This window comes from Glycine max, chromosome 12, assembly GCF_000004515.6.
Source record: "Glycine max cultivar Williams 82 chromosome 12, Glycine_max_v4.0, whole genome shotgun sequence".
NCBI lineage: Eukaryota > Viridiplantae > Streptophyta > Magnoliopsida > Fabales > Fabaceae > Glycine > Glycine max.
Genome location: NC_038248.2, coordinates 9,812,261 through 9,836,767, shown reverse-complemented (window position 1 = coordinate 9,836,767; position 24,507 = coordinate 9,812,261). Strand labels below are relative to the sequence as shown.

General features: G+C 31.4%; 4 protein-coding genes and 1 pseudogene across 5 annotated transcripts; 2 read left to right on the top strand and 3 right to left on the bottom strand.

Annotated features, from left to right (window-relative positions):
• The first annotated feature begins 734 nt into the window (after positions 1–734).
• LOC100791306 (transcription elongation factor SPT6) lies at positions 735–3,496 on the top strand. Its single transcript, XM_003540841.5, has 2 exons — positions 735–1,293; positions 1,976–3,496. Exons 1-2 carry the CDS (start codon positions 1,093–1,095, stop codon positions 3,320–3,322), a joined length of 1,548 nt encoding a protein of 515 aa, XP_003540889.1. The 5' UTR covers positions 735–1,092; the 3' UTR covers positions 3,323–3,496.
• A 702-nt stretch (positions 3,497–4,198) lies between these two features.
• LOC100500263 (uncharacterized) lies at positions 4,199–6,373 on the bottom strand. Of its 2 annotated transcripts, NM_001248596.2 has the most exon segments (4): positions 4,199–4,431; positions 5,393–5,479; positions 5,604–5,674; positions 6,166–6,322. In NM_001248596.2, coding segments are annotated over 4 exon segments (273 nt in total). In that variant the 5' UTR covers positions 6,263–6,322; the 3' UTR covers positions 4,199–4,413.
• Positions 6,374–8,863: 2,490 nt separating this feature from the next.
• LOC106795262 (QWRF motif-containing protein 3) lies at positions 8,864–10,652 on the bottom strand. Its single transcript, XM_014764663.2, has 6 exons — positions 10,332–10,652; positions 9,726–9,845; positions 9,473–9,589; positions 9,151–9,237; positions 8,964–9,071; positions 8,864–8,899 (listed from the first exon to the last, which is right to left on the bottom strand). Exons 1-6 carry the CDS (start codon positions 10,650–10,652, stop codon positions 8,864–8,866), a joined length of 789 nt encoding a protein of 262 aa, XP_014620149.2.
• Positions 10,653–13,319: 2,667 nt separating this feature from the next.
• On the top strand, positions 13,320–13,770 carry LOC121173194 (uncharacterized; annotated as a pseudogene).
• A 453-nt stretch (positions 13,771–14,223) lies between these two features.
• On the bottom strand, positions 14,224–17,058 carry LOC102660157 (QWRF motif-containing protein 3). The gene is made up of 6 exons (XM_006592349.4): positions 15,933–17,058; positions 15,342–15,461; positions 15,084–15,200; positions 14,911–15,000; positions 14,717–14,824; positions 14,224–14,461 (listed from the first exon to the last, which is right to left on the bottom strand). The coding sequence occupies exons 1-6, from the start codon at positions 16,923–16,925 to the stop codon at positions 14,414–14,416; spliced, it is 1,476 nt and encodes a 491-aa protein (XP_006592412.2). The 5' UTR covers positions 16,926–17,058; the 3' UTR covers positions 14,224–14,413.
• Between the last annotated feature and the right edge of the window lie 7,449 nt (positions 17,059–24,507).

Sequence of the window (24,507 nt, the reverse complement as noted above, 5' to 3'; positions counted from 1 at the left end):
TGAATTCATGATAACAAATTCTAATAAAGAATATTTTAGAAATAATATTATTTTTTACTTGAAATTAGGAAAATTAAACGATATCAACTGATTTTTTTAACTAATGTAAAATTAGTTAATTTTACTCATATATATATATATATATATATATATAAATTTAGAGGAGTATTGTTTTAGAAAAAACAACTTATTTTTCATTAACTTTCTAAAATATTTTGTGATAAAAAAGAAATTATTTTTCTAAATTAATCTGAACAACGTTATACCCGCACAACAATGAAAAGGGATTTTAAAGTTTAATAACGTTACTAACTAACTTACAAAGGAAAATACCTTTAATTTAAATAAATAAGCAAATAGCTGTACTACAGGCGTGACGCATCATCCGGCCCATTGTATGTGCACCGTGACCTTAATATCGTTAACCGCAAGTAACTCAAGTTTAAATTGCTAATTGCATTTCTTCCCCACTGGAAAAAAAATTGCTACTCCAGAATAATTATTATGGTAATGTTTTAATATAATATTAATTATTTTTTCACATAGTATTAATAGTGAACAATAAAATCAATAAATAAATTAATACTGATTTAAGATTAATTTTATAAAATTATTTTTTTATCAACTTATTATTTATTTTTGTTTAAATAAAACAACCTATTATTTTGGAAAGGAAGGAATACTCTTGCCACATATAATAAAAATAGTGTTAAACTGAGTCATTATTAAATTAGCAACATTTATATTTTATGCAGAAGGGGTTTTATAGTCAAAATGAGGAGAAGCATGGGAAACAGAAAGTGACTGTCCCAGAATGAAACTCTGACACAATTTCCATGCACACTTAACTTTGTGAACTCCGCAACCACAGATATCATGAGTAGGTGGCACCTTCTTTTTGCATGACAAGCAACCCAAAATCCTAACTCTTCAGGAAAAGAGAGAGAGAGAGAGAAACACCCCACTTCATTCTTCATTGTTCCTTTCCAAGGACTTAGAGAAACAAAGAAGCCATTAATATTTAATAGTGTTGTTGAGTATATATTCTTGGTCATCACCTTTCACCACTTTGGGAGAGGTAAATAGAGAGAGATGGCTTACAACAAGGGGGTGCATAGCAGCAGCAGTGGAGGGAGTCACAGAGGAAGGCCTTATGCGTTGGTATTGCTTATCACATTTGGGATTGCACTGCTTGGGGTTATGGTGCTTCACAAGCTCAGAGAGAGGCGCATCTACACCATTCTTGTCAAAGAGAAAGACCAACAGATTCTTGCTCTTCAGCTTCTCTTGCAGGTCTCTCTCTCTCTCTCTCTCTCTCTCTCCTTCCGTTTCTTTCTTTTACGTGTTACTCACTCATCACGACACGTAAGGAGCAACATGCAATAAAAAATTAAAGCATCCTAGGAAGTAAGAACACACACTCATACCATTTTTCAAGACTCTTTTTATTAACACACTGTTAAGAGAATCATATAATTTGATGAGTTCTATTAAGTTTTAATGCATTCCTGGAAAAAATCGAAAATTAAAAGAAAATTAAGGTGGTATCGGGAGTTGAGGGACTGGTGAAGCAATGCTTTCTTTCTAATTTGCCAATTCTCACAATGCCGAGTCCCTTTATGAATTAATTTAGAACTTTACCTAAAGAGAAGAAAAAAAAAGTTAGCAGCAATTCTATAGGTGTTTTACGTATTATTCTAAACTTAGAATTGGAGTTTTAATTATCTTTGATAATGCGCATGCCATGTGCACTTAAGAAATTGCATATAAGTTTTGTCTTTTTCTAAACACCAAAAATAAATAGTTTGTTTTGTTTTGTTTTGGGGTGCAATGCCAGAAGTTTGCATCTGGGATGAAATATGATAAAGATGTTTTGCATTTTCAATACTCTCTCAATTCAATTCTGCAAAATGTTAGATTGGTAGTAAAGTTGATTGATTAGAGCAGCAGTGACTGTGTTAACATAATCATGCAGAAGGAAAGAGATGGCAGCAAAGAGTTGAGAGGGAAGAACGAAGAGATGAAGGGGAAGCTATACTCCCTGAGAAGTCAAAAAATGGAGCTGGCTAGAACGGTTGTGGAGATGCAGTCCACCCTTGATTCACTAAAAGATGAGCAGAAACTGATGGAATCAGAATTTGAGGAGCAGCAGAATGAGCTGAGATTGATGCAAGAAAAGGGGAAAAGTGTTGGACAAGGAAGATCTGAAATAGAAGCATTAAGAGATAATCTTAAGCATAAGGAAGCAGAGATGGAGGACTTGAAGCGCCGTCTTGAAATCCCGGTTAATGATCATCCAACTATCTTTCCTGAAATTGTGACAGCAAATGGAACAATAGCAGCACAGGATGAAAATGGGAAGGATGAGATTTCAGGTGAATCTGCCAAACACGAAGGTGATACTGATAACAATGAAGGCACAATTAAAAGTGAATTAACCAAGTTCAAAGATGGAGAGGTTGCAACTGAGATAAAAGATGAAATTAGGATTGATCGGGAGCTAGGAAAGGCAAATGAAGACCCTCGAGATGATGGGGGTGGCGCGGCAAAAGATCTTGATGATGTTGAAGAAGCGGATGGGAGAGAAAAGAAAGCAATACAAGAGTATGCAGGACAAGTAGAGAATAATACAGATGGTGGAGATCAGGTGAAGCAATTGGCTGGGATGAAGAGGAAACATGGCCGTGCAAGTAGAACAAAAGGGAAGCGCTGGAGAACCACTGTCAAGAATAGTTTAATGGAGAACAATGGGGTTTTTGAAAACCACTCGGGAGATAGAAAGGTTTACAAAGATGAGTTGAAAGGTAGAAGATTTGGGAAAGTCTCTAATGAGGGAAATTTTGCAAGAAAGGATGTGGGATTGAACAATAACAGCCATAGAAAAGGCAAGCCACTAGCCAAATTGTTGAAGCCTGAAAACCATGAAAGCAAAGAAGATGCCAATGACATGAAAGTGAATAATACAAAACACCAGGAGACAAATAGTGGAACTAACATATACTCACAGAATCAGATACTGGATGAAATGAGGCAGTTAGAAGAGAATGAACAGAGTCAAGTCCAACAAAACTGGAGCAAGAGGCATATCAGAAAAGCTGACAAGAATGCAGGGAAAACAAAATCCAAGGTGTTACTTGAAGGGCCTGAAGAATTAGAGGAGATTTTGGATGTAAAGAAGCAAGAGGAGGATCCCATTGACAGTGACCATGATGATGAGGATAATGACAACTATTTCTTCAAGGATTTGCACTCTGAATTTTTAGACGAAAAGGATGAATACAAGGAAGAGATAGACGAGTCAGAGTTTCAGACTGATTTGTAATTAAACTGTATTTACTATGTCTATCTATACTAGAATAGTGGATGTAGGCTTGAAATGCCTAGAAATATTTCAAATTACTGACATAAGAGGGTGTATCAGTTTAAGAGGATAATGTCAGTGAAAGGACTTCCCTTCTTTCTTTTTGTATTTAGTAATATATTGGATATTTTAGTTTGCAGACGCGTACATTTAGGCCAATTTCTTTAACTACACAAACTTAGCAACATTCATGATATATTGATGATATCGGGCAAATTAGCATAGTTAAAGTTTGTTAAAAAAAAATAATTGTCTTTTCGCAATCAACAGTTGAACATTAGCACAGAATCACCCTCTGCAGAGCTTCATTCAACAGGTCAATGGGGTTCGAAACACAAAGCAGAACGCCATTATTTACTGAAATTGCATGGCCTACAAGATCTGAGCAACCAAATATCAATATACCATCCATCTTTGGGAAAAAGGACTATTTTGCTCGAAATACTATGATGACAAAATGAAATAGGTTCTGCTTTTCCAGTTGAAACCGATAAACACACTTTGCAATATAATTTAAAGCCAAAACAGTAGCCTTGAGCTCGTTTGGATAACCGTTTCTGGAAGGTGAACATTCATTGAAAGTGCCTTGGAAGAAGTAATTTTGGGATTGTTCGTTAAAAGTAATTTTGGGAGTGTTCAACAAGTGATCCATATATAGACTTGCACATCGAGATTACGAACTTTCAACGTCAAAGCAAACACACACTTGATGTTTAGGGCTTTAGTATTAGGATCATTCAAGTTTTCATAACTCGTAAGCAGGAACATAACATTGCTTCCTTCCGTAGTTAATGCCAATAAAAGTAACTGCTTGCAAATGTAGAGAATCCGGGAATTTGCGTAAAACGGGCAAATAAAACTTAAATGTAACACATTGTTCTGAAAAAAAAAACCTCCCAATATTCACTGTTTGCAAATATTAATGAATAACTAGCCAAAAGATTTGTTTGCCATCAAACAAGACCGAGTCTGAAAAACTTGGAAAAGTCTGGGCGCTAGCAGCATTATTACCAAGAACACTTTGTATTTTTAATATTCTCCAAACCTCAGTGTTATGCTTTTGCCAATTCCTGCAAAAGTTTATAGCATTTAGTGAGCGAAGATAAAAACTTTTGACACCTCCCAAATAAGATACACTAATTTGTTAAACACAAAACTGGCTATCTAATCTAATTAGGATTAAAAAGTTCACTTAAAGTGTTTAAAACAAGTTTTATAACATAGACTATATTTTTTTTTTGGACAATATGATAAAATTCACCACCGGAACTATGTTTGAATAGTTTTCATTGCCCTAAATTAAATATTATGAGATACAAAAAGCACTTGAGAAATATAAATATATAATAACACTTCATCTTTTTTTCCCAGACTCACTGATCCTTTGCACCCTCTGAACTGATCTGATTAGTTTCTTGCCTTACAATATTGCTTATCAATAGGCAAACAGCCTTCAATGACAACAAAGTAGAAGTACCAAACAAGCATTTCGATACATAATCATCTTATTTTTTAACTATCAAGTGAAAATTACTACAGTTGCCTTGGCTTCAATAGGAACCCAAAACAAAACTGGAATTTCATCATCAAAAGTATAATTTCTCTACTCCATCATCTACCTGGGTATGAAGAATTTCCCAAACAACAACATATATATTGTGCAGAACACAATTAACTAAAACATTACAAAAATTTTAGAATGGTAAATGGTGGGAAAGGATTCTACTGACTGATGGCAGAACAGTATTGCATAGCTCAGTTATAACAAACAAGGCTACACAGACTCATAGTGAACTTGGCTACAAGCACAAACACTTCAAAATAGTTGTGTCAGGTCATATGTGTGCAAGCAAGAGTCGCAAGAAACATACCAATGTTGGATATTTGAATACCCTTAGCTGCATTTTATAAATTTTTTTACTATTATTTTTTTAAACTTTTACACCAATACAAATGAGAATATCATGTTTGTGCTGGATTATCCAATAGATATTCCTTAACTGTAACAATTCAGACAGAAATTGAAAGTACCTCTTCTTTCTTGCCCTTGCCTCCTGTGGCCAACTTGTATCCCCCATAGATGAGTAGTCCCCAACCAGTTAAAGAGACAATCACAAACTGCAGGCACAAATAAACCAGCCAAAAGAATATTAACATACATTTTCAATTTCCAAGGAAAAAAGTGACCCAATCATCTCATGGAAAAAATTAAAAAATCCAAATCAGCTCGGTAGAGACTCACGTGCTCCTCCTTCCATTTAGATGGGCTCATTGGATCTTTCCAGCAGGCAACTTTGGGAGGGCCATGGTGATCTGCAACAACAAAAGGATAAATTATTAAACACAAACATACAACACACAAAATCTGAAAATCAATCAATATCAACTTGGGTTCATGAAGCCACATTACACTACCAAAACCAAAAACTCCTTGTCTTGTTCCACCATCACCAAATAGATAAACAAGATTTAAAACCTAGATTAATTTCAATCAAGTTAAATTATTTATTTAATAATTTTTTGTATCATTTCTTATCCTGAATACCCATTTTGCATGTCACATTCAATAATTAATCAAACCTATAACTTTAAAATCTGATTTAACATATTCCAATCAAATAGCTTTAACCTAACAGTGCTTTTCACGCCGCTAATCCGATTCCTAGGTTTTCGTTCGTTTAAATTAGCGGACGAAAAACTCTGCGGTTTCGATTTCGATTATTGCGGATGCATAAAATGGAATGAAAGTGATTGATCGGAATTTGAGGAAATTAAAAGAGGGAAAAAATGGATCGGAAAATTACCGGCGAGGCCACGGCGGTGGATGAGTTGAAGGGGAGTCTTGGAAGTGGAAAGACCAATGCGGGTTAAAGATGCGGCTCCACGTGCAAATGAGGCCATGGCTTCTGCGAAGGAAAGAGAGAAAGAGGGCACAGTGTTGTGGTGCTGCCGATGCTATTCGAGGACGGAAATGCCCAGAGGGAGCTTTTAAAACGACTGCGTATTCGTCTCATTTTCGTTTTGAATAAATAATCAATTTTATTCCGATGTAATATGGTAACAAATTGATGTCAAAACATAAATTTAATTTTTCAAAATACTTTTACAAATTTAACAAACTAGTTTGTTACATTTTTTATATTAATTAAATATAAATTTTTTATTTTTCAAAAATTAATTTATTAACATCTCACATTTTTAAAGATAAATTTCACTATTTATTTTTTATTTTTTATTAATAATAATTGAATCAAGATATTAGTAAATTTAAGATTATTATGCCCATGCTACTCAACCAACTAAATAAATTTTTACTCCACTAAAATCTATATAAATAAGTTTCTTTTTTTAAGTTAAAGTTATTTACGTATTTTGGTTTTTGAAAAGGTTAGATGAAAAAATTTCTATCAAAATTAAAGTATATAAATTGATTTTGATTTATAATAAAAATTTAATTCATTTTTTTCTTATTTTCTCAAGAAAGTGATTCTAAAAAAGTTTTTCTAAAAGAAAATTTGAATAATACGTGTATTAACATTTAATAATGTAAAAGAATATTATATTATCATTCAATATATATATATATATATATATATATATATATATATATATAATAAATTGGTTGATTTTTTAAAATAATTATCTTTAAAGATATATTTCAACTGTGTTGTCAGTAAATACTCTTTTTTGTAAAATGAGAGCCCTGTAAAGTTAGGCTAAAATAATTAGCGTTTTGGGGTTGAATTTGAGAAGGAGGCGAATCACAAGGTTAGCTATATTGAAATATCAAATTAACAAGTTTCTCTTGAAAGGTAAATCAACTTCTCGCTTTGTCTCATATATCATGTTAGTTTCAATAAAATGAATGATGGGCATTTCATGATCAACAACTCTTTCACGAATAAATGGAATATGATGTATCATAACATATAGGTTCAAACAAGATTTTAGTTCCCAGAAATATGTTTTTTTCTTATTTTAGTCTCTATAAAAATTTTATATTCACTTTTAGTTTCTAAAAATTACAAAATCATATTAACTTTTAGTTCCTAACCTCGCAACATTTTTTGTTAAGTACAAAAATTAAAAGAAAAACAAGATTCTTGTAAGAACTAAAAGAAAAATTGTGATATTTTCAAGTATCAAAAATATATTCGAACCCAATTTATAAGATTGGAACATTAAAAATTGCCTCTAGCCTTTCCGGGTATCTTTAGTTAGAGTTGCTTATGGGGGTTCTTAAACTTAAGAATCAATTCTTATACAGTTTTATTATTGGGGCAATTGATGTGACAGTTTTTTTTTTATATAAAATTGTTATTCATATAAGCAAAGATTTAAATAGATTTTAAGGATTATGAGACAATTGCAGTAAACTTTTTAAGTTTTTAAAAGATTGTACTGCTAAAGAGAAAATTTGTTATAGGTTCACTAAAAGTGAGTTAAGCAACTCCGTCGAAGTTACGTCGTGGCAGATGCTCTCACATGTTATAAGCTAAGCTTATGTAAGAGGCCTAATAAAAGCAGAACATAAAACAATCTAATTCAAGTGAAAAATTGCAATGTGGGAATGCGTAGGAGGGCTGAAATGTTCAATTCATTGTGGCATAGTGGAATGCCAATCTATTGATTATATTTTTAACTAATTCAAAGAACTCCAGGGGAAAAGTGAAAAAGTTATGGTGATTGACCATGCAAATGGCTAGTTACTATGACACTGAGCAAATGTATCATCTATGATGAAATTATTGCACTTTTTAAAAGCAAAAAAGTTAAGATTGTAGGAAGGAATATCTTTAAGTGCAAATAATTGAATTAAATGAACATAATTAACTACTTTCATAAAACTCCAACATATGAAGATTGCCATATCAAATTTCAAATTAAATAAGCAATTCCCAATGCAAGAACTAAAGCACAAAGTAATAATTTTCCTTTTATTTAATCTGAAAAATAAGAGTATCGCACATTGTAACGAAAAAATAATGCAGCTATTAGGAGAATGGACTGACACGAGAATACTATATCTAAGTTCAAACTTTCACTACACAGTTTGACCGTTGATAAACTAATCCTGCATGTTCAGCCAACAGAAGAAAACAAAAAATAAAAAATGAATTCTAATTTGGAGGTTGTATGAACAGATGCCATGTTAGCAGCCTGTATATACGAATACTTCTTTTCCATTGAATTTTGTTTGTAGTTTTTTGTTTACATCTAATTTGTTAATTTTGCTTACCCTACTATTTACATGAATACCTACCAAGAGATCTCTGACAGTAATTACAACTTTTGGTATTTTCCTTTTCAACACTTAAGTTGAATGAGACTGCACCTCAAGCTCTTTTCTTCAAGCTGCCAACAAATAGTTAAAATCAATAAATAAATAACTAAGTAAAATTCATGTCTATGTGATAAATGAACAGAAGTCATCTTTTAATGTGTCACAAATTGACCACACAACTTTGCTTTGATCATAAACTTAGCTGACTAGAACCTTTTTTACTTCTTTTTTGTTCCATCAAAAACAAAAGCACCCTGAAAAATAAAAAAGATAACAACAAAATATCAAGAGGCATTGAAACAATATTTAATTAGTTACCTCTAGAACACGTATGGTGTGGAAGATATCATCGAATTCCTCTAAGAGGAACCTCTCTTGTGTAACAACTTCTGCTAATTCTGATAATAGCTCAGCAGTCTCATCAGCCTGATTACGAAGGATTTCAATTTCAATTTTAAGTCTTCACCAGATAATAACAAGACTAATTCAGTGGTATCAAACATACCAAGGGTGAAAAAGTAGATAACAATGACTCAATCGAATTTGTTAGGTCCAATGCATGACTTTGAGCAATGGATGCTAATTCTATATCCTGTAAGCATAGTAATAAAATTTTGTAATTGCAGATTTTTGATATCGAGATAAGGCCTAAGTGTGTGTTTGGATTATAGTTGGGTTCAAGTGAACCGAACCCACGTTAAACTCAATGCACCACTCACAAAAGTTTTCCGTTTGTGCATTGAAAATTTGAAATGTATTATTATTTCGTTGAACGTGAATATAATTTATATCCAAACGCACTCTAAATTTCTTTAAGTTGGACTTACCATTGCACCATCCAAAAGATGAAGTCTACATGCAACAGCATACAAGCACTCGTATATTATTGTAATTGCGGTTACATGTCGCCTTTCTATACTTCCCCACACTTGCAATAGCTTCATCTACCAAGCCATAACATACAGAAGATAAAGAATTAAATCTCAAACAATAATGACATAATGCAAATGCACATATCTCAATTCGAATCCATTTCAGTCAATTCATTCTTAATTAAGTGAGATACACTACCACACTCACTTGAGAATGTATTACATCATCTAGCTTCAGCTCAAGCTTTTCTCTCTCAAACTCTATCTTCAATAGCACCACTGAATATCTCAAATTGGCTAGACCATCCAAAGCACCTATCAAATTTCCCTAAACACATAAAAATTCACAAAAACATTAATCCCATCGGAGATGAACTATAAAACCATTTCATAAACCAACAATCCAAAAACCTTACACAAAGAAACATAATAATTACGACTTAAATAATCTGTGTCCGAATAACATAAAAAGTTTTCACACCGTCATTTAATTCACAAATTGTCATGTATAAAAAAATTATTGATTTTTACCATATATATCTTAAAAGTTATATCTAGGTTTCTAATCCAATCACAGATTGTTATGATTAGTAAATGTGTTGATTTCTAATTTTTATAATAACTTGAAAGTTATACCTAACATGATTTCTGTTCTAATAACAACTATCTTAAAAATGATATCTAAAGATTGGTTGACTGAATCATACGGAGAAATTAAACACAATAATTCTATATTGCTAACATGTTTCATTTTGTCTTAAATTTGAAGAGACATTCACTTATTTATTTTTTTTCGAAAGTGTGATCAATATACCTTAGCCAGAAGAGACATTCTATGATTCACAACATGAGCTCTGGCATTTGCAAACCGCCATTGGGTCAAACGGTTATCAAGCAGACGCAACTCATGAACCACCTCGTCGTTTGAAGGTTTCTTATGCCTAAAGAGATCAAAACCCATGCTCATAATCTTCTCCACACTCTTGTGTTGAGGCCTCAAGCTTATGTGGCCATGAGGCAATGGCCAGTGAGACTTGGAAGTCACGTAACCAATAACCGAATTGTTAGCCTTCTTCATCGCTTTGTGGGTCTTCGCCACCCATGAATCATCAGAGCCTCCCCCTCTTGTTGCCATGTTCTTAGATGAAACTTCCCTACCTACATTGCTCGAATTCCATGTAGTTCTTGGCAGAGAATCCAAATTCCAAACTCGTGTTACCTGATTTTGTATCAATTGGGTTCTTGGAGCAAAGAAATTTTCTGTGAAGGGTATTTTATTTTCGTCCAGAGAGATTCCAAGAGCAATATGAGAACTCGGTTTCTTCATTGACGAAGAACAATATATTCCGGATAAACCAAACCTCGTAACGTCTTCATTTTATCGTTTTCTTCGAAGCCATTGGTGTTGTTCCTTAACTTCCTGCAGCTCCTCTGTTTCATCAAAACAGAGCATGTTTTGTTTGTGCTCTTCTTCTGATGATGTTTATTTTGTTCACTTTCTCTCAGCCTTTCGTTGCCTACGTGATCGGCGAGAGTGGTGGAGTTTTGATTTTTTTTGTTAATTTTAAAAATTCTTACCATCTTTCACTTTAATTCTTTTACTACATATTTTTTACGAATATAAAAGGTAACATTTTGTAAATGAGGGTACAAATGTTCACCCAAAGGTACAAGTAACTATCTGAATTAAGAGTGTTTAATAAAATTTGTTAATAAAATATTTTATAGGTGATATATTTAAAATGACATAAAAATATATTTAATTATTTGATTTTATATATATATATATATATATATATATATATATATATATATATATATCATTTTAATATTTAAATCTTTAATAACTTATTATTTTAAAAATGAACACAATGTTTATTAAATTTTATTTTATAAACGACGATTGTAGTTATTTTGTATATATTTCCTTCTTTTATACTAAATAATTTCTAATTTAATTAAATAAATTTGTATTTTTAATATTTGAATGATTTTTCATTAATATTATTCTAAAACAAAACAAAAGTTAAATTTTCTTTATAATTTTAATTTTTTATGAGCTAGAGTATTGGGATGCCTCCAAAACACTCATATCATATTGTTGACAATCCATGCATGCCAAAATACAAATAAGTTAAAAAAAATTATTAGATGAAGGCACTATGTTAAAGATGAAGGTACTTGAGATCTGAGTTCAAAATAATGATGTGAGTATTTTTTAATAGTCACTATATTAAATTTGTTTTATTAAAATAAAATTAAGATTGTGGTGATTAAAATTTATTATTTTAAAATTTAAAACGTTAATGATATCAGTAGGAGGGATGACTATTTTGAGTAATATTATAAACTTAAAGAACTAAAACATAAAATGTTAAAGCAAGACTTACTAAAAATATTTGGTAATAAAAGGATATTTTGGCTCTTATATTTTTATTTTTTCAAAGCATAATTAACAATTGCAATTAATACTGCACATTTTATAATAATAAGAGAATAAAAACAATAGACAACTAAAAATAAGAAGGCGAAAAAAATTGTTTGGATTATAATTTAAGCCAAACAAAATGTAAAGGGAATTTGTTGGAACTTAATCTTTGGTTTGGCAAGCAACGGAACGGTGCCACGTTTACTTTGAATAGCAATAATTAGCAAATACACGTGTTGCTATCATGCTATGCATGTAACTTATTCAGAATCACAACTCATTGTGTTTCCTAAAACCACTAGTTTGCTTCCTTTGGTTTTCCAAAAATTAAACCTATGGCCATTTCCATCATTGGTTTCATGCACTTCCCTGTATATAAGAGCCACCTTCTGTTCATTTCCTCATTCATTCACAATTCAAAAATCTTACTTGAGTACAACACTACGGTTGTTTTGTTCTGTCATCTAAAAGCAAGATATGAGTTCATCAGGAATTAGAGTATTCAAAGATTGCCAAATTTTGATAAATGATAGTGTTGAGCATTGCCAAATTATATTTGTCTTCTTTAGTTTTTTTCTTCCCACTTCCATATATATGCTTATTTAATTCTTCTTGTGACGGTAGAAAATCAGTTATTAAAATTTGTCTGCACAAATTGATTTCCAGAAGGGGGAAAATAAAGAGGAGATGGAGGCAGCACCTGTATCCTTTGTTTTAATCAATTCAAGGCTCATAAATAATCGAAGGGTGTGACTTATAGAATCCATCATAAATTCATAATAGTATTGCTGAAAAGCAAACGGGAAGTTACTGAATTCTCTTCGACAACAAAACAAAGATGATTATACCGTAATAAAAATAATAATAAATACAAGAATGTGGTTCGACATCTTTTGTAAGTTCACCAAATCGTTTCAAAAAGTATTTTACTATCATAAAAATAATTACACAAAAATAATTACAATTTACAAGATTGTAATTGTATCACTTTACAAATTCAAGTATTTCACTCAATGATTACAAGAAATGATAACACTCTCACATAAAGACATTTTTCTCTTAATAAAATGACTTAAAAGTGTCTTTATTTTATAATCTCTCTTCTCTTTCGAGACTCTCATCTGTTATATTTTTTTCACTAATTATCTTTTTTATTTATAGTGAAGATTGTCACCAACTATGCCACTCGTTTTTTCAAATATTAGGCATGTTTCACCACTACCTACTACTTTGAACTCTATATAAGTAACCCCTTCTCTCCAAATTTTTTCATCAAAACGAAACCTGCTAGTTTTCTTACGTTATACTTTTACAAATCAACTTTGGTTGTTTTCTTCTGCCATCCCAGAAAAAGCAAAGCAACTAGTATAGGAGATGAGTTCAGCATAGAGAGCTTGGATTGTTGCAGCTAGTGTTGGAGTAGTGGAGGCCTTGGACCAAGGTGTGTGTAGATGGAATCACACCTTGAAGTCAGCTCAACATGTCATCAAAAACCATGTTAGATCTTTGTCACAGGCAAAGAATCTTTCCTCAAAGAACCTTTCCTCATCTTCTGCTATGGTTTCATCCTCTTCAAGACTAAAAGGAAAGCAATCAGAGGAGTTCTTAAGAACTATTATGTACTTAAGCTGCTGGGGTCCCAACTAGAGAACAAGGGCATCAGAGATATAGAAAATTTTGTTTTTTGAATCTAGGCCTTAAAGACAATAGAGACCTGAGACTTCTATAGTTGTATTGGGTCTTGTATAGCAAAAGAGGTATTGTTTGTTCACTGTGACAAATTGATGATGTAAATGTTATAAATGAAAAGTTAGACTTTTCCAAATTGAAAATGCCTTACACTTCATTTATCCATATTCTCACTTTCGTATGTGGATCGTTCCAACTTACATGCTTCCCTTTTAGTCTGAGAACTTCAAGTTCAGTATAGCGATTGAAAGCCGCAGCCATGCATACAAAGGAATAACTCTCAATAAACTCCCAACAAATGTTTTCTTAGTAGTTTTCAGTTCTAACTGAAGATTACTGGGACAAATTTCAAGTAAAATAAGCAATAAGCAATTTTCTATTCAAGCACTAAAGCCCAAAATAATGATTTCTTCTTCTCTAATCTGATAAATAAGAGCATTGCACTCATTATAATAAAAAATAGCAAACAAGTATTAAAAGAATGAGCTTACACGAATATTAATATATTGCATAACAAAGTTTATAATGTTTCCGCAAATAAACAGAAACTAATCTTGCATGCTCAGAAAATAAAAATAAAAAATTGGAGGTTGTATGAACAAATGCTAATGCTATGTTAGCAGCCTCTATACAAATACTTCTTTACCATTGAATATCATTTGTAGTTTATTGTTTACATGTAGATTATATGTATTTGTTAATTTTGCTGATCTAATATTTACTTGAATACCTAACATGTAATCTCGGACAGTAAATTGCAGCTTTTGATATTTTCCTTTTCAACACTTCAGTTGAATGAGACTGCACATCAGGCTCCTTTCTTTAAGCTGTCAACACAAAAGTGAAAATCAATCAATAAGTAACTAAGTAAAACATTTCATGTCTAAGTAATAAATGAATAGAAGTCTTCTAATTTGTCAAAAATTGACCACAAAACTTTGTTTTGATTGACATAAACAGAAGGTTAACTAAGTTGAACCTTTTTTTGCTTCTTATTCGTTCCATCAGATAGAAAAACACCATAACAAAAATAAAAAGATAAAAGCAAAATATGAAGAGGCATTGCAACAATATTTAGTCACCTCAAGGGCAGACATGCTGTGGAAGATATCAGTTAATTCCTGTAAGAGCAACTTCTCTTGTGCAACAACTCTTGCTAACTCTGATAGCAACTCAGCAGTCTTACCAGCCTGGTTATGGAGGAATTTCAACTTCAATTTAAATTTTAAGTCCTCACCAAACAATAACAAGAATATTGCAGTGTTAACAAACATACCAAGGGTGAAAAGGTACATAACACTGACTTGATGGAACCAGCTAGATCAGATGCATGCCTCTGAGCAATGGACACTAATTGCATATCCACCTATGAGCATTAGATTAAGAATTATTTAAATAGATGTTCTTTTTATACTGAGGTAAGCCCTAATTCTCTTTTAGTTGACTTACTTTTGCACCTTCGAAGAGAGGAACTTTGCTTACAACAGACTGCAAACACTCTTTCATTATGGTAATTGCAGTTATATGTTGCCTTTCCATACTTCCCCACGTTTCCAGCAGCTTCATCTATCAACCCATAAGATACACAAATGAAGTAAAGAATTAAGCCTCTTAAGATAATAATGGCGTAATGCAAATGCACATATCTCAATTAGAACCCATTTCAATCAATTCAATCTTAATTGAATCATACACCACTACACTCACTTGAGAATGCAGTACAAAACTTAGCTTCATCTCAAGCTTTTCTTTCTCAAGCTCTATCTTCTTTTGCATCACTGAATGCCGCAACTTGGCTAGACCATCCAAAGCATATGTCAAATTGCTCTAAACGCGTACACAACAATTCACAAAAACATTAACCTCGTTAGACATCCAATATAAACCATTTCAGAAACCAACTATCCCGAAACCTTACACAAAGAAACATAATATTTATAAATTACTAGCATGTTTTGATTTAGCTGAGTATGGGAAAATAATTGACAGTATCATTCTATTAGAAAATATCATCTATGGTAGTAAGTTCATTAACTTTTATAATTAACTATCTTAAACCATTCATCATTAGAAAAACATTCATTGTTTTAAAGATGATTTATGATTGGTTGACAGTATGCACTGTTAAAACTTTTAAAACTCACTATGCCTAATAAACTATTTTTTTTTCGAAAATTCTTTAGTGAAGGTGAAAAAATAAGCCATTTCTCCAAAATGAACTGAATCAAACATCTCTTACAAATCTGTGTACTCCAATTGAGTGGCAAACTAAACAAAATTCATGAGTGCGAGCAATACCTCAGCCTGAAGAGACATGGTGTGATTCACAGCATTTGCTCTAGCATTTGTGAATTGCCATTGAATCAACCGGTTATGAAGCAGACGCAACTGCTGAACCACCTCGCTTGTTGAAGGTTTCTTAGTCCTAAAGAGATCAAAACCCATGCTCAGAATCTTCTCCACTCTCTTGTGTTGAGGCCTCAAGCTCGAAAACGACAATGGCTTATCCTTACTTTCCAAAGACAAAGAAGGTGATCCTGATCTCCCAGGAGACAATGCCCACTGAGACTTTGAACTCATGTACCCAATAAGCGAATTAGCCCTCTTCACCGTTTTTTGTGTCATAAACTTCTTCATCATCCATGAATCATCAGAAGACAAAGGGTCTGAATCAGAAGCTTCTCCTTTTCTGCCACTTGTTGCCTTGTACTTAGATGAAACCTCCCTACCCAATTTCCTCGAACAGAATGTTCTTTGCAGAGAAACAGAATCCAAAATCGTATTATCTGATTCAGAATCAATTGAGTTCTTAGAACAATGAAAGTTTCTCTTAAGGGCATTTTCATCCAGAGAGAGTCTTCCGGGAGCAACATGAGAACCCGGTTTCTTTAACACCGGCGAAGCGGAAAATTTTGTAGAGAAACCATTCCTTGTGGACCTACCAATAACGTCTTGATCTTGATCGTTTTCTTCTGAGCCATTGGTGTTGCTTCTGAACTCTCTGTAGCTCCTCTGTTTCGTGAGAGCGGAGAAAACAGAGGCTGTTCTGTTTGTGGGTGTCTGATTCTGATTCTGATGATTTTCTTCCCTTTCTTTGAGCCTCTCGATGCTAATGTGATCCGCTAGAGTGGCGGAGTTTCGCTTTGCCGACCGGTGGAACCGGGGAAGCGGAGAAGCTGAACGGGGTTCAGGCGAACCGGTCGATTTTGGAGACATGAACCGGGAACCTACTTGACGGGTTCTGGGTTTCGGGGAATAAGGGAAGACAGAATCATTGGAATCGCTCATCATGGAAAGAAAACAATGAAAGATTATAGAACAGGGGCTAGGAAGAGTGTTTGCAGAGGTAGCAGAGAACAGAGGATGTGTGAATGTAGCGTAACACTGTAACAGCGAGCGATTGAAAATGGCGCGGAAAAAAAATTAATACAGACATGTGCGCCGGCACATGTGGAGATGGTTCCTTTTTTCTTTCAGTTTAAATTATTTTAAATTATTCAACTATCCTTTTTGGTTCATCTAATCATATCTGTTGATGAAGAGGGATACAAATATTTAAGGTAATTTTCATATCATCTTATAATTAATTGTTTGTTTCTGGTGGTCACTATTTGTAACTGTAATACTAATTTAATTTTGAAAATTTTAAAGTACGAAAGATTATCTTACTTGGAGATTGAAGACATAATATTTGAAAAAAATAGGAAAGGATTATTTTTAACATTTGAATTATTTTAGGAGATTTGAAAAAGTATTATTATGAACTAGTATTTTAGCACGTATATTGCATATGGTAGTACGTGTTTATTTTATATCATTAAAAATTACAAAAAATAAATATATAAATTATATTATAATTAAAATTTGTAACAAACAAATATATAAATTATATTTTAGATTTATGGTAGATAATTTATAATATGATGTAATGTTATTTTTAACTATCAATGATTGTTTATAAACTAAAAATATTAAAATTTAATTTAAAAATAATAAATTGAAAAGGACAACAGATTAAAAAAATTGTCTAAAAACGTTATAGTTGAAGAAAAACATTTGAAAATGCTTTCATTGAAAAATAGTGCTTAAAAATGCCATTGTTCAAGATAATCATTATATGTATAGAAGATGTATTGTAAACATCCTTTTTTTTTATTTTATATAAAAATTAGAATGATGAGAGCATTTTTAGGTGGTTTTCTTTAACGAAAACTTTTTAAGAATTTTTCTTCATCTCTCATCTTTTCTAATCTTTATTTTTAAATTAAATTTCAATATATTTAATGATATTATCAATAATTAAAGAAAATCTCACATCACAATATAAAATATTTCTTATAAATCTAAAATATATTTTATATGTTTAAAAAATATTTATTTGTTATAAATTTTAATTATAATACAATTGATATATTAAAAATATTTTTTTTATAAAATTGATTTATATAAAATAAGTATTTAAAAGTATTAATTATATATATAATTTTAAGTTTGAGTAGCATAGTTCTAATGTTGCTAATCCTGATTAATAATGGAGACATAGATAATAACGATCATTGCAGCTGATATTGTAGCATTAATGGGACAATAAAAGAGCATAATTAAAAGCTCTAGTAAGTTAGAAGGAGTGGTTGATTGGAAAGCGATGGTTTTGTTTTAACTGTGAAAGCAAGTAGCCAAGTAGAAACCAACAACCAAAGGGGAAGAAATGCTATGGTGAGAATTCCACCGGTTTGTGTAACGCCGGCAACTACTGATTCAGTGAATAACCTACTCTTGTTTCTAACTTTGGAATGTGAAGGGACTTATTTATAAACTTTAATTATTGCTATTATTAATTATTTATATATAAGGAAAAAATTAATGATATATACAAAATTTCGATTAATAATTTAAAACAATCTTATAAAAAAGGAAGAAAAAATTATTAAAAGAACTTTGTATATAGATACATATATAAGGAAATAGATAGCAATAAATTAGAAATTCTTTGTATCTCTAAATTAAAAGAATCCTATACACTTGTATTAATTACTGACTGCAAAATTATAAAGCAATTAATGGTATATACAAAATTGTCGTTTTATAAAAATAATTGTCTTTTATATTAGTATCTTTAAATTAAATTAAAATATCATTAATTATTTTACAATTTTACAATCAATATATGATAAAAATATTATTTTATGTGTTTCCTAATTATAAGATAAATAGTCTTATAATTAGGGATAAAGGCAGTATAAATTAATAAGATAAATTTATTCTTTCTCTTGGGAGGAACATAGATTTTTTGTGTATGTATAGTGTGTACAATGGAGGCAATGAGAATTAAATCTAAAATTTGATGTATTTACCTTAACTCCCACCAACTAGACTGACCTAGTGGGTTTGAAATGAAGAAAATGATATAAGATCTCTTATGTGAGTGCTTAAATGAGTTGTTTAAAGTTAAGTAATATTGTTTAACAATTTTTTTATTGAATCTTATGACTTGATAGTACTTACTTAATTGAGTTGGTTGTAAATAGCCGCCATTACTTAATTGATTATTATCAAAAAAGAATATTTTTTTCAATCCAAAATTTCATATGACCCAAGTTATACTTACTTTAACAACTTTAGTATTGGAGTAAGTTTTTGTGTAAAGTTATTAAATTTATGTGACATTGTAGTGCTCACAAATTTAAAATAAGCAACTCATTTAAAAAATATGCATTGTAGATGCTCTAACACATTAGTTAATTAATTAAATGAAAAGTAACTAACTGAAACAAGTGAGATGATGAATCCCAATAATTTTTGCATAATTTTTAACAAATAATACAAATTATTCACAAACTAAATGCAACTAACAAAATTAACTAGCTTTATTAATGAGTGTGAATTAGTTAAATGAATCTTATATAAAGGGATGAATGAAGTGTTATTCTTATAATTTACACGCAAGTTATTTTTTTATCAATAGGAATCAAAGATAAATACGACAAGATTTACAATTCACACATTCTACTCAACCAACTAAGTTAAATCCCTTTGATTTTTTGGGCAAAGAAAGCCCTATAAGCACAAAATCAAATTAGCCCACCAACAAGATGAGAGTTGATTACAACTTCCATGGAGGAATTGATAACAAAATGAGGAAAAGAATCATAAAAACAACAATAAGATGTTAAAAATAACTCATGTTTAGCTAAAGAATAAGTCCACATATTATGGTATCTTGTGGTGTTGTTATTTGTGATAGCAACGGAGAGTTTATCAAGGAATCTTCAAGAAGATTAGGTCATTGCTCTATTCTTGAAGTTGAGATCTAGACAATCATTTATGGGTTGCAATTAATTGGTAATGTTGGGATTCAAAAGGTGGTGGTAGAGTCTGATTGTCTTGAAGCTATAAGGCTTATTGATGAGCCTAGCACTTCGAACAATAATTTCATACACATGTTGAATGAGATAAAAACATTGAAGCAATCTTTTCGGCACTGCATTTTCGTGCACATTTGTAGGGAAAATTCCCTTGATTTTACACACAAGTTATTTGTAGCTATTAGATGAAATTTAATCAAATTAATTATAGCATTAAAATACAAATATGTTAGCAATAATTCAACTTAAAAAAATATTCTTAGCAAAATAAAGACTTAAATATATTTTTAATCTCTTAAATTTTAGACACTTTTAACTTTAGTCTCCAAATTTAAAAAATTGCTCTTGTTAGTCCTTCAACTTCACTTTAGGGGACTAAAAATTTGTTTTTTAGTCCTTTAAATTCATTTTGGGGACTAAAAACAACATTATGCAATTTCATCATTAGTGTCAAAAATAGGTTCAATGTTGACATCAAAACTAGGAATATTGACCTTGAATCTCGCTTCCCAATGACTATCTAATTGAGGGAGAACGTCAAAGAGATAGTCGACTACATTAGAATCATTATCGTCAAATACTAGGTGATTGTCGATATGGTGTTGTGCACGCAATTGAAAAGTAACCAATTGTTGTGCCAAATGTGCCACCTGCAATTGCAACTGTGTGATCTCATCCTATCAAATGATGTTCTCCCAGTTAGCATTATGGGTAGCACCTCTCGTTGGTGGGATAGTGCAAGGTAATACCAATTTGATATAGAGTACATGATGGGAAAAAGTGAGGGTTCAATAACTCATCGATTCGTAAGAATAACATACAAGAGGTTGAGAAATTGAAAATTCTTCAATTTTTCATTCAATAATGATCTCCCCTTTGAGTACATGTGTTTTCTCAGGAAAAAGATAGACAAACACCCAAATAGTGTTATACACCCATTAGTCATCCGCTTAGCTGACTTTAAATATATTATTTTATTATTTCAACTAATTAATAATAAAAAGTAAAAACTAAACAAAATTTCAAATTAAAAATAAAAATGAAAAGAGGGCAAGGAAAAGGGTGCTCCTTATATGCAAATTGAAGTCCCTAGTTTGCATAGTAATGCTTCTTCTTCTTTTGCGCACTCTTTCTCCTTCACACTCATCGGAGGTGGTCTAGCCTTGTCGATGTCGAAGGAAGTTTGTATAGTTGCTCTGTTTCTCCTTCTCATCTGTTAGATTCATTCGTCAAACACAAAATCTCCATCCATTTTTTTTGCTCCCTTTGTTACTCTGGTCGCGACCCATCACGACATGCTTCTGTTGTTGTTTCTAAGGTATCTCTTTCAATGTAATAAGGTTTAATTTATGTAGGAAAAAGATAAATCCTTGAAAATGTTCAACTACAACTTATATATTAATATGATAGAAATGTTGGTGTTTTTTAAGAACTAATAGAGAATTATAATACTTCTCTCATTAACATATTTGTATCTATTTCCTTTCCCATAATGTTTATGTGTTGCATAATCTTTGATTAGAAGTGTTTTTTTTTGTTCAACTTTAATTCTAATTGTGTCAAGTTATTGGAGTCTAATACTACCATGTTAGTATGATTAGTTTACTCAAGTTTAAATATAAAAAATTTATGTTCAATTTTCTTGTGGCATTAATATGGTTGTGGTGCTACAGTAGTGACACAGGCAAATTTTGTTTACTCTAGTAAAAAAAACATAATTGGGTGCTCACAAACATGATGGTATATGTTTTAAGAGCTTTTTGTGTATAGAAGCATGCAGTATTGAATAAAAGGTTTATTACCTATTGGGTCGATGTTTAAAAGCTTTCTTTTCTTAAAAGTGTTTTCTTTGTCATTTAATTTATGCAACCATGTTACTTTCTCATTATTTCTTATTCCTTTTGAATTGTCTTGGTTATATATGATTGCAATGCACTCCTTGGCAGTGATTCTATCTTTTGTTGAAAAATGACAGAACTATGGCTTATCAAGGTTTTTTGGGTTTTGTGTATAGTGTCTGTGTGCATCTTGAGTGTGTTATTATTTTTAAAAGTATGGAAATTGCATGAATATACAAATTTTTAGTTGAAAAAAAATTCAGGATTGACATTCATCCAAATACATCTTGAGACATTAGTAATGATTATGTATTGTAATACAATGTCTCGTGTCAATATAAACTTGGTTTGAAATTTGATTTATCTATTTTGGCCTTTATCTTCTGTTACATGCATAGTTTGATTTATCCATTTTGGTCTTTATCTTCTCAGATCAAATATTATTAAGTACCAACACTAATAATTGATTTAGTCAAATTTATTTATAACCATTTGTGACTCAAAGTTAACCATTTTTACATATGTACTTAACTACACATGATGCTTAGTAAGATTGTTAACCACTAATCAACAAAGTTAACAATAATTTATGATTGACATAACCAGCGTATCCGTGGCATTAATACAATTTTTCATCAAATGGTTTGCCTAAATTTAAAACAAAAGTAAGAGTCATTATGTGTATTATACACTTATCAAATCATTTAGGATCGTCTTTTTTTGTAATTTTTAGTGAAAGATTAATGTAAAATGAAATCCAATCAAATCTAACAATTTATGTTACTAAAATAACCTTAACTTTGAGCATAATTAACTTGTAATTGTAGTTTACGTGATTCCCTTGGTACCCATAGAATTATGACATGACACAAGTTTTGCTCATACTAGTTCAATCTTTTAGGCATGCAATAAAAGAAAATTAATTTTACATGTGAATTTTGAATAATAATATTATAAGGATTAGAATTAACCACAAATGATAAAATGCTAACCATTATTTATGATAGATTTAACTACATTATTTATAGCATGAAAATAAATTTTCATCATATGATGTATCTAAGTTTAAAATAATAGTAAGAGTTAACATGTGCATAATACATTTTTTGAATCATTTACGATCATAATTTTTTATAGTTTCTAATCAAAGTTTGGATGTAAAATGACATCCAATCAAATGTAATCACCTAAGTTATTAAAATAACCTTAACTTTGCACATAACTAACCAATAAATATAACTTGTGTGATTCTCATACAATAAAGGTTGAATTATTCTCAGATAACATGACACATGCTTTCCTCATTTAAGTTCAGTCCTTGATGCATAAGATAAACAAAATTTTGTTCATATGTGACTTGAGTAATAATATTATAAGGGTTAGACTTAGCCACCAATGAAAAAAAGATAATCTTTATTTCTTATGGACTTAACCACCTTATTCATAGCATGAATACAAATTTTCATCATATGATGTGTCTAAATTTAAAACAATAGTAAAAGTTAACATGTGCATTATATACTTATGAAATCAATAAAATTATTTATAATAAAATTTTGGATTTAAAATGAAATCCAATTAATGTAACTACTTAAGTTATCAATGTAACCTTAACTTTACGCATAACTAACCAACAAATATAATTTCTTTGATTCTCTTGGTACAAGTAGAATTATTCCGTTAATTGACATGCCACAAGCTTTGTTCATACAAGTTCAATCTTTTAGGTATGAGCCAATAAAAATCTCATTCAAGTGTGACTTTTGAGTAATAATATTATTAAAATTAATAAACAACAAGTTGATATTTAAAATTATTATTTAATTAACAAAGCCATGAGCAAAATTAAAACCCACGATAAACAAAAAAACATATTCGAGTATCGAAATTAATAAAGTCATGCCAGAAACAATCATTTTTGCAAAATAAATCAATGTAAAGTGTCAGATATATAAAACATCTAAAGAGTTTTAGGCCAAACTCATTTTGAGTCAAAACTATAAAAAAAATTCAAAATCAATTATAGGAAACCTCAATTCGCCCCCAAAGACAGTAGAACTAAGAAGAATAACAATAATATAGTTGGTTTTGATATTATTATGTTGAAAAAATGAAGGACTTACGAGGAGGGTTAGAGTGAGCGGGAGCAAGAACAGGAGGTGGAGGAGGCTCAGAAGAAGACGAAGCCATGGGTAGCAGAAGAAGAAGGAGAATGAGGAGTTTCTCGGCAAAATAAGGTTTCTTTTCAAACAAATTCCCTGAGGGGGTCTATTTTTTAAAGGGTTCCGCGGTATAGAAATTTTTGTCCTCAGACGATCTCTTTGTAAACTTACTCTGGAGGGGCTCTTGTACTGGCGGAACGAAAAAGCGGTTACCAACCAAAAGATTTCGCTGGTGGTGGGATACACATGCCCTGGTTGCACTGATTCTGCCAGTGGGCCTGATGTTTTTGCTTTGGCGTGTTCCAGAGGAGAGGGCAGAGGGAGCATGGATTTAGCGCAGTGTAGTAGGGGTTCATACATATTTGTTTAATCTTTTTGACCAATAACGGAGGAAAGAAAATACAATCATGCACTTGTTGTGTCTTGTGGCTGGATCAGTGGCACATACTTTGCCAAGCTTGTAATGCCATTCCGGCCACTGTCTCGATACCTGGAAATATGTGCTGCG